Source organism: Pongo pygmaeus, chromosome 1 (assembly GCF_028885625.2).
Source record: "Pongo pygmaeus isolate AG05252 chromosome 1, NHGRI_mPonPyg2-v2.0_pri, whole genome shotgun sequence".
NCBI classification, from domain to species: Eukaryota; Metazoa; Chordata; class Mammalia; order Primates; family Hominidae; genus Pongo; species Pongo pygmaeus.
In genome coordinates this window covers 33,500,001-33,517,962 of record NC_072373.2, presented here as the reverse complement: position 1 = coordinate 33,517,962, position 17,962 = coordinate 33,500,001, and the positions used below count along the sequence as shown (strand labels likewise).

Genomic DNA, 17,962 nt, shown 5'->3' with positions numbered 1-17,962 from the left:
TTTTCTAACCGATGAAAATGTCAGGAAACCCAAAGTTATAGTTCCCCCAACAACCATAACTTGGTCATTTTGCAAGGAATTATTAAGGATGAAAAGTTAGAAACTGACAAGCAGTATAAACTTGTAGTTATACGTAGTTCGTGTCTACGCAGGCAGAGCAAAATTCAATAATGAGGCAACTAGCTGTGCAATTTAGACAAAAATTACTCCTTACATAAGATAATCATAAGAGCAAAAAGTATTTTTGTTAGAATTAAATTATCTGGATAATTGGCTTGAGACTGTTTTGTACATGTAGATATAAAAGAAAAAAATAACTACTAGAATGATCTGAATTTCCAAATATAATGTTTTAAATTAAATTGGTGCTTTTCTATACATTATAAACACATACTTAGCCAAAATAGACCACTTGAACTAGGAAATTGGCTTCAACTTATATTTACTGTCACAAATATATTCATAAAGAGATGTCTAGTGAATCTTAATTTTACTTTTTATATCAGGAGAAGTGCCATTTAAAAGCTGATTCTAAATGTAACTATGGTGATATTCAAGTCAAGATGGTAAGAAACACTTCAGTGCTCCTTTTATTTATGCAGACGTTAAGTTAAGAAGGAAATCGGGATGGTGGAATCTGGGGAGAATAGGAAATTACATAATCCTCCCAAAGATATTAGAATTCAATTAAAAACCCAAGAAAACATACCTGGCCAAACAAATAAATCAGCAAAACAAATATAGGCAAAGGAAGGGCCACGAAGGAACTGTAACACAGGTGTGAACCAACACATGATGAACACTCAGCTTCGTCCCCCTGTGCAATTTGAGAGACCACTAGCTGACCAGCAGGAACAAGGAGCCCCAGATGTTGCCAAGGTGGCCAGTGGCACCATCTGACCAAACAAAATCACTTCCTTTAGATAGAAAAACATCATGCCCACCAAGGGACCAAGTTTTGGTTTTCTTTCATATTTGCGAGACATTCCCCCTTGGGCTAAAGGCACTCCTAGCTTTTTATGGACTTACAAAGGGTAGAGGGCTAGAAAAAGAGATTCTCATAAAGACTCACACAATTTACACTGAACGTTAAGAAGAAATGCTTTTTTTTTTCTACAAGCTTTATGTAAGTTGTAGCTGTTATTTTAATAAATAAAAAAAAATCTTTGCAAGTACTACCAGTAAAAAATGACATTTGGCATTATGAAACTAGTCAAAATATCCCTTCAACACAATTTTGTTATCTGCACACTTCCCTTCCGGAAGCAGCTGTCATAGGTGTGTTTATGTCAATTCATGTTTCAATTTAAGTTGTGGAAATTCACTTTATTTTTTTCCTGAAATCTTAGATTTGAACTTCTCATTAAGAATCCTTAGAGGAATCACTAAAAATTCATAACTAACTTCATAGCCTTGGTCCTAATTATTTAATAAGTTTTCAGTTCTTGTGTAAAGAAACAAAATTAACTTTTGGAGACTTATTCTTTGTTTTTGCTGAGTAGCTCATGGCTAAAACTCAGATTCAGTAATGTTAAATAGTCAAGTTCTATTTATTTTTTGAAATAGTTATATTTAAGCACTTAACAGTTCATAGGTCACAGAAAGCTACTATTTGAAATGACTTCTTTAGGCAGAATTGGTGACTTTGTAGATAACTCTGAGGACAGCAATTAATATATATATTTTATATATATTTTTTTTTATTTTATTTTATTTTTTTAATTAATTTATTTATTATTATTATACTTTAGGTTATATATATAAATTAATTATATATATAATTAATATATATAATATTATATTAATTATTATATTATATTATATATTATATAATATAAAATTTACATCATATATTATATAATATATAAAATTTATATTATATTTTATATATTATATATAAAATATATTAAATATAATTTATATTTTATATATTATATATAAAATATATTAAATATAATTTATATTTTATATATAAAATAATATATATAATATATATAAAAAATAATTTATATATTATATATAAAATAATTTATATATTTTATATATAAAATAATTTATATATTATATATAAAATAATTTATATATTTTATATATTATATAAAAAATAATTTATATATTTTATATATAAAATAATTTATATTTTATATAAAAAATAATTTATATATTTTATATAAAAAATAATTTATATATTATATATAAAATATTTTATATATTATATAAAAATAATTTATATATTATATATAAAATATTTTATATATTATATAAAAAATATTTTATATATAATATATAAAATATATAAAATATATAATATTATATATTATTATAAATATATTATATATAAATATATATTAATTATATATAATTAATATATATTATATTATATATATAATAATATATAAATATATATTATATCACATTCTCTACGGAGGGGGCGGGGGGAAGGGTTCCTCCACTAGATTATGAGTTCTTTGAAGGCAAGGTCTAAGATGTATTTATCTTTTGTTCCTTATCACAGTGCCTCAGCACACAGTAAGCAAAAATAAACAAAATAAATGAATTTATTCTACTGAAGTGATAATCATATAGGGATGCCAAGTTAAGTAAATTATGAATTGAAAGTAGTTGAGAATAGTATAATGAGCATTATAATTTAGGATAAGAAACATGAATCTGCTAGTAATTGGCCAATCTTCACCTATAAAAGTGGCAGTTTCATATAGTTCATTCTGTTGCTTGATCAGATTTATGAGATGCCTCTCTCTGAGAATCTTACAAGAACTAGGATGTTTTCCCACCACAACTTTTTAAGAGGACAGGAGAATTTTCCTTAGTTTTGCCATTCCCCAGAGAGAAGAACACTACAGCTAATATTCCTAAGGTGCAGAAAAGTGAAGTAATCCTTGACTGAGCTAACCTATTTTTAAGTATTCAGGTGTACGGCACTATGTGCTGCTATGTGCCAGATGCCATGCTAGAAACTGAAGACAGAGTGACGAAGACCACACCCCTGCCTTATGGTAGATCTGATAATATAATGTGGTGTTTAGACAACAGTCAGGCCAGTACACTACAATAACAATAGTGATATGTTAGGGGATGTTCTATGGAAATATTACAGAGGAGCTGAATCAGACCAGCAAGAGTGTTGGCAGGAAAGGCCTCCTAGAGGAAGAAACCTCCAGGCTAAGACGTAGCAGATGATCTAGTCAGGCAACAGGAAAAGGCAACTATGGGGAAAATCTGAAGGAGCAAGTGTTGTATGTTGAAGGTACTGAATGCAATGCAAATGTGGCTGGAATCCAGAGGCCTTGGTAAGAAAGGGATGGGAGACAAGGCTAGAGTGGTAAACAGGGTTCAGACTACAGCTACCCAGTGGTGGGTCTAGAAAAATAATGACCCAGATAGAAAAGTTACTGAAACATATGATTGAGGAGTTTTCATAAAATAACATTCATGTTTTCTGAAATTTAATCACATTGCTTGAACTCATGAAGATTTAGAAGTCATTTAATTCTATAAAATCACTTCATTTTATGAACAACAAAAATGAAGCCCAGAGAAGTTAAGTGATTTTTAAGTAGTGAAGCTTTGTGGACTAAAGTCACAAAGCTAGTTTTCTAGCACAGGGTAAAGCAGAACCAGATCTCCTAACTCTCCCATGTAGCGCCCTTTTTCTAACATCACCTATTAGCCCTTACTTAATGTCTTTGAACTCTAGATTGAATTCTTTCAAGTCCCAATCCTGTTCACTAATTTTTTTTTGTGGATGGAATCAATAACTTACAATCAATTATAAGTCATTATAATTCATTTATAAGTCATTTCTAGAAATAGCAAGTATTCTACAAGTGCCCAGGAATTTTCCCCATTTTGTATGTGTTCAATATTTCCAAATTCTTCCATTATGTTTTAGTCTAGATAGAGCCGTGACAAAGGCAATAGGTTAAGGCTTGAACATCTACAAGTTCAACTTCAAAAGGCTTATTTTAAGCATGCAGTTAAGATGGAAAACATTAAACATGCTGACTGTTATGGCTGGATGATTAATACCACAGATAATAACCAAACATGTTTTATTGCATAACTGATAACACGCTCACACAACGAAGACACTAAGATACTTTGAACTATTCAACATGCCCAGAACTAAATGTCAGCATTTGTTTTCATAGTTTTTGTAATCTCACCTGCTAAGACCCTTATCTTCATAAAACCACTGAGTTCCTGAATAAATATTGTGCCACCGATTTAAATCTTCTGGGGGATTTGATGCAAGTGGTTGCTGGATTTTACGTCTCAGAAGCTCATATCTAAAGCAAAAGACAAGCAGGAACATCAGGATTATCTCAACTAATATTGAGATTACCAAAACTCAGGCTGTTTTGTGGCATGTGCGTGTGATATATGTGTGGAAGCATAAAGAATAACATCTTAAGTTTACAGCTTTGTGGTTTTGTTTCAGATGAACATTTTTTTCTGGATGAAATTCCATATATTTAATATTTTGAAGAATCGGTTACATTCACATTTTACTATTATCTCCCAGAATGATAGCATTTTAGATTTCTTCTAAGTTAGATTTGCCAAATCTTTACTGCCAGTTTCGCACAAAGTAGAAATACACAAAGCTTATCAAGTTAATGGTTTCCTATGACTATCAATACTTTATAAACAATGATAATATTATCAACTTTGTATTCTTGGCCAAGTACCAAGTTTGGGTGGTTGCAAAACCATTTCTGAATCACAGCTCTTTTCTTTCATCTTATCTGGATCCCTGACCACACTCCTCACAAGTTTCCATATGCTAACAACGTGCCAAAGAATTACTGTGTTAGCCTTAGAATTCTGAGGTACCTTTGTGCAAATGTATCATATAGAACATACATCAGGTTTGCCTAACATATAATAAAAGCATATGTTGAAAATGAAGTGATGGGTTATGTAGCGAATCCTTAGAGAATAGTGATTGTGGTTTCAAGGGTTTTTAGTTCTTCAAATTGATAAACTTTGATGTTTCCATAATAAGTTGAAGTGTACAGTATGATAGTGTATCAAAGTTATGAGTCAGGGGATATTCAATGCCAAATTAGTTCTATGTTCATATAGGAATAAAAGCCTCCTTCATTTCCCTACTTCTCAGAGAGATAAGGACTATAGCAAAATAAAAATCATAGTCACCTTCTCTTACCTCAAATTAGGTCCATTTGGCTTGGATGGTGGTTGCCAAGAAATCACAACATATGATTCACTTAGCGGAATCACAGACAATGGGCCAACATTCTGAGGTACGGTGGGGTGAGTGGTAATATAGGTAGGTAAACTCTCTGTGCACCCTCCAAGGTACCCATTACCCCCTGAGCAAGCAACAATGGTGACAGAATAATTAGTGAAAGGAATTAGATGAGTAACTTTTTGACTTAACGCTGCAGAAGTCACATTGGTTATAGTGATGTGAGGGTCAGGCATGCGAATCTCATAGCTAAGTATGTCTCCGTTCTGGATGAGTGGGGGTTTCCAAGTGACCTGAAATGAAAGATAAACTTAGAATCAGTGTGACGATACAGGAATAGAGCAACTGAAGTTCACGAGGCCTAGAATTTTGCTCTTGTTTTCAGTTAAGTCATTTTCTAAATGGCTACCTTCTCCTGAGTACTTTGGACTAGACAGTAATGAAGGGTTTGAGACCAATTAGCAGTACTCCAGGAGCTAAATGAAATGCTGTTTCCTGGGTTTTGCTTTCAGTGTTGCCACTTTCTATGACTGTCAGACTGATACACACCTTAGTGATTCATCGCCACTGTGGGTGTTCTGAAGGACACAGAGCAAACACATGGAGAAAATTCACACATCCACATGCTTCAATAGGGTTGCATAGGATTTGATAGTTTTCATGTTTATAACTCAATTAAATGAAACATCAGAACTCATTTCTTTGCACTGTTAGTGTGCCTGCCAAATAAGTCACTTTTTCTTGGAGGAAGGGAAAGAGAAATCATTATTCATATTTTCTGAAGATGCAAAATTGAGTTCCTGAATCTTATTTATATATAACTTAGCAATTAAAGCATTAACAGCACATCCTCTTCTCAGGGATAAGAAATGTATAGAAAGCTTTTAAAAAGGGAAGCCAAAGATGTTTGTGCTTAGCTAACATGTGGACTTGAGCATCAGAAGAAAGAACAACATTTTGTAATAGAATTCTAGAATGTCTGAAGTTTATTTTCTTTTCTGGCTAAACTGTACGGGAGCATAGTGGTAACACACTCGTGTTCTTATGGGAAAAGAGATCCCAAAAAATGTGCACAGGCCATGACAAAAATCATTTGTTTACATGTTATCCTGTTTCATCTCTTTTATTGGTACCTTCTAGTGCTCCTTATATAAATGCCAGGATATATATCTCATGTCCCAGCCTGTAAGCTTCTTCATAGCAGGGATAAATTGTACATTCACTTAGTACCATGTGCACAGAGGTAGAGTTCAGTTAGTAATTATAGTCATGTTTTGTTAGATTATATTTTTTTCCCTAGCATACAGTTATTTTGAAACTTTAAGAGACAGGTTTCTACAAGGTGACATATTTATATGCAAACCAAAGAGGAGCAATATAGAAATTAAAATGCAGAAAGACTGACCATAATTTTCTATCTTAAATCAAAGGGAAAAGGTTTCATCCAGGAAGACCATGACCTGAGATTTCTTAAAGAGTATTCTTACTAATAATTGGTGACAAAAAGGGCTCTCACCACATGTTAGTTGGACAATTGCTTGATGATTACTTTGGTAATTTATAATTAACAATGGGCCAATATCTACCGAATTATACTACAGGGGGTGAAATCATTGTTAATTTTAAAAAAACTTTTTGGAGAGTTCTAAGAAGAGAGGCTGGGATGAAGAAGTTTTAGATGTGTTCCTTATAAACATAGAGGATTTGCCTGGATGTGGAGAATATTTTTAAAAACACCCTACAACAAGAAAAGTTGCAGAACAGACATAGGACTCTATTTGTTTTGGAGGTGCAATGCTGTCTGTGGACCTGAAAAATGAGTCAAGGTCAAACTCAGAGAGCTTCCTGGTATTTGTAATAGAAATGAAAAAAAGAAGAGCTATCACAGCTAAATTCAACCTGACTAATCTGAAGAATACGGCTTTCTTGCCTCTTAGACCAGAATACTTTGAGAGTTCAGGTCAGAGCTTGGCAGCACTTTAAAGAGTTAATAGTCCTTGCCCATGCCTATGTCCTGAATAGTATTGCCTAGATTTTCTTCTAGGGTTTTTACGGTTTTAGGTCTAACATTTAAGTCTTTAATCCCTCTTGAGTTGATTTTTGTAAAAGGTATAAGGAAGGGATCCAGTTTCAGCTTTCTACATATGGCTAGCCAGTTTTCCCAGCACCATTTATTAAATAGGGAATCCTTTCCCCATTTCTTGTTTTTGTCAGGTTTGTCAAAGGTCAGATGGTTGTAGATGTGTGCTATTATTTCTGAGGGCTCTGTTCTATTTCATTGGTCTATATCTCTGTTTTGGGATCTAATTAAACTAAAGAGCTTCTGCACAGCAAAAGAAACTACCATCAGAGTGAATGGGCAACCTGCAGAACGGGAGAACATTTTTACAATCTACCCATCTGACAAAGTGCTAATATCCAGAATCTACAAAGAACTTAACCAAATTTACAATAAAAAATCAAACAACCCCATCAAAAAGTGGGCAAAGGATATGAACAGACACCTCTCAAAAGAAGACATTTATGCAGCCAACAGACACATGAGAAAATGCTCATCATCACTGGCCATCAGAGAAACGCAAATCAAAATCACAATGAGATACCATTTAGAATGGCGATCATTAAAAAGTCAGGAAATAACAGGTGCTGGAGAGGATGTGGAGAAATAGGAACATTTGTGTTTTTTTATACTTTAAGTTTTAGGGTACATGTGCACAACGTGCAGGTTTGTTACATATGTATACATGTGCCATGTTGGTGTGCTGCACCCATTAACTTGTCATTTACATTAGGTATATCTCCTAATACTATCCCTCCCCCCTCCCCCCACCCCACAACAGCCCCCGGGGTGTGATGTTCCCCTTCTCGTGTCCTAGTGTTCTCATTGTTCAATTCCCACCTGTGAGTGAGAACATGCGATGTTTGGTTTTTTGTCCTTGCAATAGTTTGCTGAGAATGATGGTTTTCAGCTTCATCCATGTCCCTACAAAGGACATGAACTCATCCTTTTTTATGGCTGTATAGTATTCCATGGTGTATATGTGCCACATTTTCTTAATCCAGTCTATCATTGTTGGACATTTGGGTTGGTTCCAAGTCTTTGCTAATGTGAATAGTGCCACAATAAACATACGTGTGCATGTGTACACTATTGGTGGGACTGTAAGCTAGCTCAACCATTGTGGAAGACAGTATGGCGATTCCTCAAGGATCTAGAACTAGAAATACAATTTGACCCAGCCATCCCATTACTGGGTATATACCCAAAGGATTATAAATCATGCTTCTCTAAAGACACATCCACATATATGTTTATTGCAGCACTATTCACAATAGCAAAGACTTGGAATGAACCCAAATGTCCATCAATGATAGACTGGATTAAGAAAATGTGGCACATATACACCATGGAATACTATGCAGTCATAAAAAAGGATGAGTTCACGTCCTTTGTAGAGACATGGATGAAGCTGGAAACCATCATTCTGAGCAAACTATCACAAGGACAGAAAACCAAACACCGCATGTTCTCACTCATAGGTGGGAATTGAACAATGAGAACACTTGGACACAGGGTGGGGAACATCACACACTGGGGCCTGTTGTGGGGTGGAGGGAGAAGGGAGGGATAGCATTAGGAGATATACCTAATGTAAATGACGAATTAATGGGTGCAGCGCACCAACATGGCACATGTATACCTATGTAACAAACCTGCATGTTGTGCACATGTACCTTAGAACGTAAAGTATGAATACTTAGGAGATAGTCTGTGTTAGTAGTTGAGCTAACAGTGAATTGATTTGGAACTTGGTATTGAGACTGAGAAAGAGCATTCATAAGATAGAACTTGAATAACATATCTACCAGCAGAGATGAAGAGATTTGGTATAATGACTCTGCAGATAAACATTTCAACATCTAAAGAAACCCTATTTTTCTACTATAAATGTTTTCACCTAAAACTTATTTTTTACTTTTTAAAAAGTTACAAACTTAGAAAAAACTCACAGCAGTGAGTTACAAGAAATGAATCTAATTCTACAGAAAATTTCTAGAACTATGTGAAACAACCTCTTATAACAATATGGAGAAGGATATTGTCATTATAGTCAGTAGGCCAACAGAGATGGTATCTAATTTGATCACCCTCCTGAAAATATCCTGGAGCCATTAGTAAAAACAAATGTGTTGGCTGGGTGTGGCGGCTTATGCTTGTAATCCCAGGACTTTGGGAGGCTGAAGCAGGTGGATCACCTGAGGCCAGGAGTTCGAGACCCACCTGGCCAACATGGCGAAACCCCGCATCTACTAAAAATACCAAAAATCACCTGGGTGTGGTAGCAGGTGCCTGTAATCCCAGCTACTCGGGAGGCTGAGGCAGGAGAATTGCTTGAACCAGGGAGGCGGAGGCTGTACTGAGCAGAGATTGCATCATTGAACTCCAGCCTGGGCAACAAGAGTGAAACTCTATCTCAATCAATCAATCAATCAATCAATCAATCAATGCGTCCAAGATTTTTTTTTTTTTTAAGACAGCATCTCACTCTGTCACCCAGCCTGGAGTGCAGCAGTGCAATTTCAGCCCACTGCAACCTCCTCCTCCTGGGTTCGAGCGATTCTCCTGCTTCAGCCCCCTGAGTAGCTGGGAGTACACACATGTGCTACCACATCCGGCTAATTTTTGTAGTTTTAGTAGAGAGAGGTTTTGCCATGTTGGCCAGGCTGGTCTCGAACTCCTGACCTCAGGTGATCCACCTGCCTTGGCCTCCCAAAGTACTGGAATTACAGGCGTGAGCCACGACACCTGGCCCATGTCTAAGAATTTTAAGGAGCCAGTTAACTAAATATTGTATTCTATTCTTTTCTATGCTTAAGACCACATTTATTATTGTATGTGTGGTCAAAATATATGAGATTAAAACTTTCAGTTTGTTTAACTTCCTATGACCTTTTGTATATCCATTGTACATAAGAAAGATTATGAAATATTGCTGCATCCCTAAAAATTCAGACAAAAGAACATGTTATTGGCCTGAATAAGCAAGAAATGTGTTCTCTAAAACAATAATATTACATAAAAACTTTTAAATAGAATTATAGTTTTGCACTGGAAATAAAATGTTTACTTCAGAGATGGCTTTCCTATCACAATGACTTCTTTTATTTGAGTGGTTCTTAATGATTTAGGTTTCCATTTTTTCTGTTTATTATAAGTCTTCAGAAAATAGGACGGCTAAATTGCTGGTTAAGTGTTTAAGGAAGGATTGACTTTTAGCAGCTCTTTTACATCCCTGAAAAGTCTCTCTAAAAAAATCATGGCACCTTCAAAGTTCCCCATTTTAAGCAGAAACTTAGACATCCAGTTTAGTTGATTGGCTTCAGGCTTGAAAAGAGTAACACCCGAAAGCATAGTAAGCAACTTCCTCACTTCTTTAACTCCATCAAAGTATTTTTAAGAACTTTATGAATAAGAGCATTTATAAAGATTGATATATGGGTTAAAAATGGACTAAGAGATGATAAATGTCTCAAAGCTGTGTGGCTTTAGGCAAAACATTTAACATCTCCAGGCCTTGGAACCCTCATGTCTAATGTGATGAGACAATCCTTGCCATCATATGTAGACATAAGATTGCATAATTCTAAGAGTATTTTGTCAATAGAAGATAAAAATGTACCATAAAGAAAGATCACGTGGGAATATTTGACTCCGTACAGTGTAGCAATTGCTCTTATGATGGACTCCCCTGAAAAATTCATACAGAATAAGATGTGCAATAAATATTTGTTGAAATAAAAGTAAAGTTGTCTTTCAAAATGTCTTCCTTTCCTTTAAAAATATTAATCTTAATTTTTAATTTCAAATATTCTATTTGCATTTTTTCAATCAGACAGAGAAAGAGTACAAATATATAAATACAAGAAACATTAATTGCGACTCTGTTTTATTTCACTCAGGTGAGAAGGTAATAGTCTGAAGTTTATTCTTCCATACTTTTTGTATGCTCATACAAGCAAAGCAAATATACTCATACATATCCTAGGTCTCCCTCTCTTTCTCTTTTATTTTTTAAAAAATTTTCACAGAAAAAAAGTTCTCTACCCCTTATGCTGCAACTTGCTTTTCAGACTTAATTGATTACGGACACACCCTATTATTTTTTACAGTTGCATAATATTCCTTTCATGGTTGAAAACAAATTATTTGTTAATCCTACTGACATTATTTTATGCTAAAAATAATATTTGAAAATGTATGCAATATGTGCTCTTGTGTTTATTTCATATTGGAAAGATTACCAAGGATTGCCATGCCAAAAGGAAAATGCATGTTTAATTTTAATCATTATTGATATACTACTTTCTTAAAAAGTTGGGGAAATTCACTTTATCACAAACAATGAAATTATCCATGATCTGTGCCTCCACAAACTCTTGAAATTACTGATAGTAGTTTTTGCTAATATTACTTGCTTCTTTAATTAATTTTCATTCCCTTGACTTTATGTGAGGTATGAATGAAAAATTAATTGTGGTTTTTGTCATTATTTTTAATGGTAAAAACCGTAATTACTTTTGCACCAACCTAATATATCCTCTTACCTAAATTATTTTCTATTAAAATATCTTGTATTATAAATTATTAGAAGGTCTATGTATATTAAGGTGAAATTGATTTGTCTGTAGTATGTGTTACAGATATACTTTCCCAATTATCTTTTGGATGTTAACTTTTTTTGGTGGGGGGGCAGTTTATGCCTTAGAAAATCAATCAGATTATTTCTAGCTACATATAGCTATCTTTTTTTTTAAGCTACTGAGTTTCTTTTTTTCTTTAGAAAGTTCTTCCCTACATTTAGATTACATGAAATTCTCCTTTTTTTCCCCTAAGATTTTTACTTTTTAACATTAACCTTTTTTTTTTTTTTTTTGAGACGGAGTCTCGCTCTTTCGCCCAGGCCGTAGTGCAGTGGCGCTATCTCGGTTCACTGCAAGCTCCGCCTCTCGGGTTCACGCCATTCTCCTGCCTCAGCCTCCCGAGTAGCTGGGACTACAGGCGCCCGACACCGTGCCCGGCTAATTTTTTGTATTTTTAGTAGAGACGGAGGTTTCACCGTGTTGGCCAGGATGGTCTCGATCTCCTGACCTCGTGATCCGCCCGCCTTGGCCTCCCAAAGTGCTGGGATTACAGGCATGAGCCATCGCGCCCGGCCTAACATTTTTTAATTTATGGGAATTTATTTATAATATGATATGATAAAGGGATCTGTTTTTTCCTTACACATTGATAGTTGGTTGGGCTGGTATCATTTTTAAAGCAAACCATTCTTTACCAATGAAATAAAATGCAGCTTCTACCTACAATAAGTCATTTCAACAGACACTTGTATCTATACCTAAACTCTCTAGTTGGTTCCAATGACCATTTGTCTTTTTTTATGCCAATACCATATTATTATAATTCAATGGCTTTAGAGTAAGTTTACATGCTACAGAAAGTACCACCTCACTATTCTTCCACAATTTTCTATAATATTTTCAATCATTTAGTCTTCTATTTATACTTTAAAATCATTTTATCCAGCTTCATCCATGAAGCCATCATTCTCAGTAAACTAACACAGGAACAGAAAACCAAACACCGCATGTTCCAAACACCGCATGTTCCCACTCATAAGTGGGAGTTGAACAATGAAAACACATGGACACAGGGAGGGGAACATCACACACTGGGGCCTGTCAAGGGGTGGAGGGTAAGGGGAGGGAGAGCATTAGGACAAATTACTAATGCATGCAGGGCTTAAAACCTCGATGAGGGGTTGATAGGTGCAGCAAACCACCATGGCACATGTATACCTATGTAACAAACCTGCACGTTCTGTACATGTATCCCAGAACTTAAGGTAAAATAAAAAATAAAAAATCACTTTATCCAGTTTGAAATAAAACAAACAAAAAATATTGGCATTCTGATTTGAATGATGTTCAGTTTATATGCTGACTTTGGAAGGATTGTCTTGTTATGGAATTAAGTCCTTCCATCCAGGAAGATTGCACTTTTTTTCCATTTGTTGCAGTGTAAAGAAGAAGAGAAGAGCATAGGCTCTAGAACCCTATTGCCTGGGTGTGAAGTCCAACTCTTACTCCTTATGTAATCTTACGCAGATTACTTAATCCTTCATTCTCAGTTTTCCTGTCTGTAAAATGGGAACAACAATAGCATCTATCTGACACAGCTGTAGTAAGAATTAAATGAAAGCAATTTCTAGAACATAACATGAACTTGATGAATATATTTTCATTATTATTTTATTTCCTTCTGTAAAATATTTATACTTTCTGTCTGTGGTTTATTTTAAGTAGACATCAAACATTGGCCCATCTTTAAAAGTTAATGAGGATGATGATTAAGAATCAACTTCTTTCACTTTGCTTTATTATCAAACCCATAAATGAGTGACCCTAAGCGTACATAACAGAGGGAAGGAAGCCACACATGTTTGTGGTCTGGGTGACACTGTTCCTTGTGGCGCACCTGCCAAGGCTGGTGGCTTCAGCTGTCTGAGCTGAGTGAGGATGCTACTGTATAAGAGGAGCTGACAGCTGCAGGATTACTCTATTTTATTTCGCTTTACCTGTGAAAAAGTGGACAGGGGCATCAGGGTTTAGAGGCTATGATGTTATCATAAAAGAAGTTTTTTTTCTTTTTTTTGCTGCATCATAGTCATGCAACTTAGTTATTTATACATATTATTTCTTATCAATCCTCATTCAAGGCTTCAGTGCAGCAGTTTATACATTGACTTTATCCCATTTAAGTACCTTCTTCCTAATCTGATTTTACTTTGACTTTTTGTTAGAAATAAGTTCTTAATTGATCAAAAAGAAAAAACCATATGGGCTTTCTACTTTAAATGGTTGATGTAAGAAGTATGTTGATAGATTTTTTGATGTTGAACCATCCTTACATTTTTAAAATGAAATCAATTTGTCCTTGTATATCATTCTTTTAATATACTGCTTAATTCAGTTTGGTAATCTTTTATTTAGAAATTTTGAATCTGTATTCATAAATGAAATTAGTCTATAGTTTCATTGAACTGTTTTAGGTCTTGGTAGAGCATTTTTACCAACCTTATAAAATGAAATAAATTTTCTTAGGTGATTAAATATTAAATAATAGTGCATGGCTTTCACTTTTTCAGGTGACACAACTCTGACATTATATATTTATTTTTCTTGTAATCAAATAAGATTTTAAGCATATAATTTCATCTATGCTGCTGTGCTCTCCAATTTATCTTTCTCAAGGCTCATATTTATGCGAAGTCATATCACCTCTTTTAGTACTTACTAATATGTTACACTGCATTTATTTTCTAGTTGGCCTAAGTATGTGTTGTCTCTCTTGCTTTCCCTATTGGACTGTAATTCTTACAGGTGGCAGTGTATGGAGGAAAAAGCCACATTGCACAAAATGAGTAACACTAAGGTGAAATACCAACTCTGCTCCTTGTATCATCCCCCACCCTATCAGCTGGTATTCCGTATTTCTCTACACTCAATTTGTTCTTCTCCTCCAAGTCCTTATTACTTCCAGGTGTATTACATAGTTATTTGTTTGCATTCTGTCTAAAATGAAATCGCCATGAGCCTAGGGACTTCATCTTGTTCTCTTCTCTGTCCCCACTGCCTAAAAGAGACACTTACAAAGATGTTCACTCATGTACTGATGTTCCGTAAATGTCAATAGAACTGAAATTATTATTGTTACTGCTGTTAATATTACTGACAATTTCCTTCATCCATCCTAATACCTGGAACAACCCTCTATGATAAATGGTTGAATTAATTTCTTAACCAATGCATTAATGACTATCCTTCTGTTATTTCACATAAAATATTTTCTATTTGCAATTTGGACTTTTAAATCTCATATTTTACAAAGAGAAGTCATTGTTTAGCTGTCATATACCTCTGTTTACCAGCTAAGCTATATCACGAGAACGTCTACTTTGGTAAAGTCTGAAGATCGTTCTGAACATGTGAGCCAATAATACTGAAGGACAGATATGTTATCTTAATACTCTTTAAATAGTATATAGCATTAAATACTAGACTCAGTTGAATATTCCTGCTGATTCTCCTTATTGATAACTTTTTATTTCCTAGTTATAAGATGAGAATAAAAAGTGTGAATTTTTAGATTACTAGTGCACAATGTTCATATATTTCAGATACCTTCTTAGAGACATTTAGACTCCTGACTTGGGTTACCAATGCCTTGTGGCCTCAGGTGAGTGCCTATGAGATTCAGCTTTCTAGCCACGCTAATCTAAACTTCTCTAGCAAGCTGACAAGCCGTGTATATTGTTTAATTCGTGGATGATATTACAAAATCAAAAGAGGGTAAAAATGTGAAGAAAAAGCCAGGCAACCCAATACTTTTAATTATTGTTTATATATGCTGAATCAAGTAGAATTGTGCATTGAGTTCCTCTTCTGAAAATACTTTTTTTTTTTTTTTTGAGACGGAGTCTCGCTCTGTCGCCCAGGCTGGAGTGCAGTGGCACAATCTCGGCTCACTGCAAGCTCCGCCTCCCAGGTTCACGCCATTCTCCTGCCTCAGCCTCCCGAGTAGCTGTGACTACAGGCGCCCGACACCATGCCTGGCTAATTTTTTTTATATTTTTAGTAGAGACGGGGTTTCACCGTGTTGGCCACGATGGTCGCAATCTCCTGACCTCGTGATCTGCCTGCCTCGGCCTCCCAAAGTGCTGGGATTACAGACGTGAGCCACAGCGCCCGGCCTGAAAATACTTACTCTTTTTTCAGATCAGCCACAATCAGTAACGCCTAGTTATAAGATTTTTATTCGAAATAATCCAGAACAATGTCCATTATGTAGTGTTACCTTTGTAAAGAGACTGTGTTTGTTTTGTTGCATCATAGTGATTGGTACTGCTACCAAAGTTTTACAAAATTCCCCCAAGACTGAAAAAAAAAAAATCATTTCTGGAATGATTATTAACTCTATGCTTGGGTTTTGTTTTTATTTTGAATCAAGAGCAATTCTTTACATTGCTCAGTTCATACAATAAACATCGTACATCGCATACTTAAAATTAATTTCCCATTAGTGTTTAATGAATGGAATTCTATACACATATTTATATCAAAAATGTGTGTTGCTTTGACCAGTTTCATATTAAAACTAACAAAGACTTTTAAAAATAGCTTTTAATTTGTAGGTTAAATTAAATTTCTCCAACAATTTACACTGTTTAGCATCACCTAGTGTTTGCTTTTGGTGGGGGAGAAAGAACACACAACATAGATCCAAGTAATAATTTCAGCAGATGAACTTTGCTGTTATGCAAATGTCCTTTGTTTTGTGCTCCAGTGAGCAAGCTACTATACCAATGCTTTTGGCAGTAGTACAAGACTGAATCCATGGAAGCATGTGTGTATTTACACAAAAGAGGCTTCTAAGCTACAAAACTCCCTCCTGTTTGGTTACACTAATTTCCCTTGAATGAAGTTTGTATGCCAGCCAAAACAATGGTAGTTATCCTGTCCTCTAGAGTTCATTCCCAATAGAATGAGGTGAATAATTGAACACTTTCTGGATAGCCCATTAATATGCTATTTTTATTTCTTTCCCCATTACTTTGATTCTTTCATAATTAAAAAATACCAGACTATTGGTAATGGAAAATTTTGTTAATATGCTAATTCATTCCTCCGTATTTTCCTATCTCTTCTCATTTTCTGATCTATTTAAATCTGACGTGGTGGTTAAGCTAAGCATCCCATTGTGGCATTCAAAATATTTCAGGTGTGTGAGGCAAATGGAAGCATCTCAACAATATAATTAAGGGGATACAGGGAGAAATGAAAAACTGACATTGAATTAAAGACAGTTTGGGCCAAAGGCCAAAACCCAGTTTCTCCAGTGAATGCCTAAAACAACAAATGCGTTTGTTTAGTCAGTAGATGGCTCTGTTCAACACAGAGTCAATCCAGGGTACATTCCTAAGTCTGCAAAGGAGAGAGAATAGTCAGTGTCTTACCTGGGCTGCATCGGGTTCCAGCACCGTCACCACAGGCGGCTGCACCCCAGCAGGTCGTGAGGGTCTTGTGGTAACTTCTACCCAAGCACTGCTGTTTGTGCCTCCATGAAGAGTGCTCATCAGTACCCGATATTCGTATTTTGTCCATGGGCTAAGAGCAGAAGTCTTGTCAATAAACCTCATGGAATGACTCCTCGGGAGAGTCACCAGGGTAGTAACTTCTTCCTTTCCTTTGACTCTTCTCTCAATTGTGAAATTCTCCACCAAGCCATTGGGGTGGGTAGGGGGTTGCCAAGATATAATCACAGATGTTGGAGTATCAGAGAACAGCTCTGGACTTGGGATCCCTTCCGGTGCCCCTGGGAGTGTCCATACAGTCTGGGACTCTGGCGAAAGGGAACATCCTTTTGAAGTGCAGGCTTCTACCTGAAACTTATAGGCAGTATATGGGTGTAAATGCATCACTGTGCAATTAGTGACATTTCCAGGAGTTCTCAAGTATAGACGGCCATGTAGATAAATGTTATAATGGGTAATAACCCCATTGGATTTTCTAGGATGCTGCCAGGTGACCAACATCATTCTTGACTTCACATCCAGAAGAATTGGAGGAACTACAGGTCCAGGTTCTGTAAAGTAATATAAATCCAGA

The 17,962-nt window shown here is 35.2% G+C and overlaps 1 protein-coding gene across 1 annotated transcript in view; it reads right to left on the bottom strand.

Moving 5' to 3' along the window:
• USH2A (usherin) overlaps window positions 1-17,962 on the bottom strand; it is a 793,063-nt gene that overhangs the window by 250,649 nt on the left and 524,452 nt on the right. Inside the window, exons 40-42 of the mRNA XM_054484303.2 lie at window positions 17,311-17,939; window positions 5,192-5,526; window positions 4,188-4,310 (exon numbers count right to left, since the gene is read on the bottom strand). Of these exons, the coding sequence (XP_054340278.1) occupies window positions 4,188-4,310; window positions 5,192-5,526; window positions 17,311-17,939 (1,087 nt within the window). The remainder of the gene's footprint in view (window positions 1-4,187; window positions 4,311-5,191; window positions 5,527-17,310; window positions 17,940-17,962) is intronic.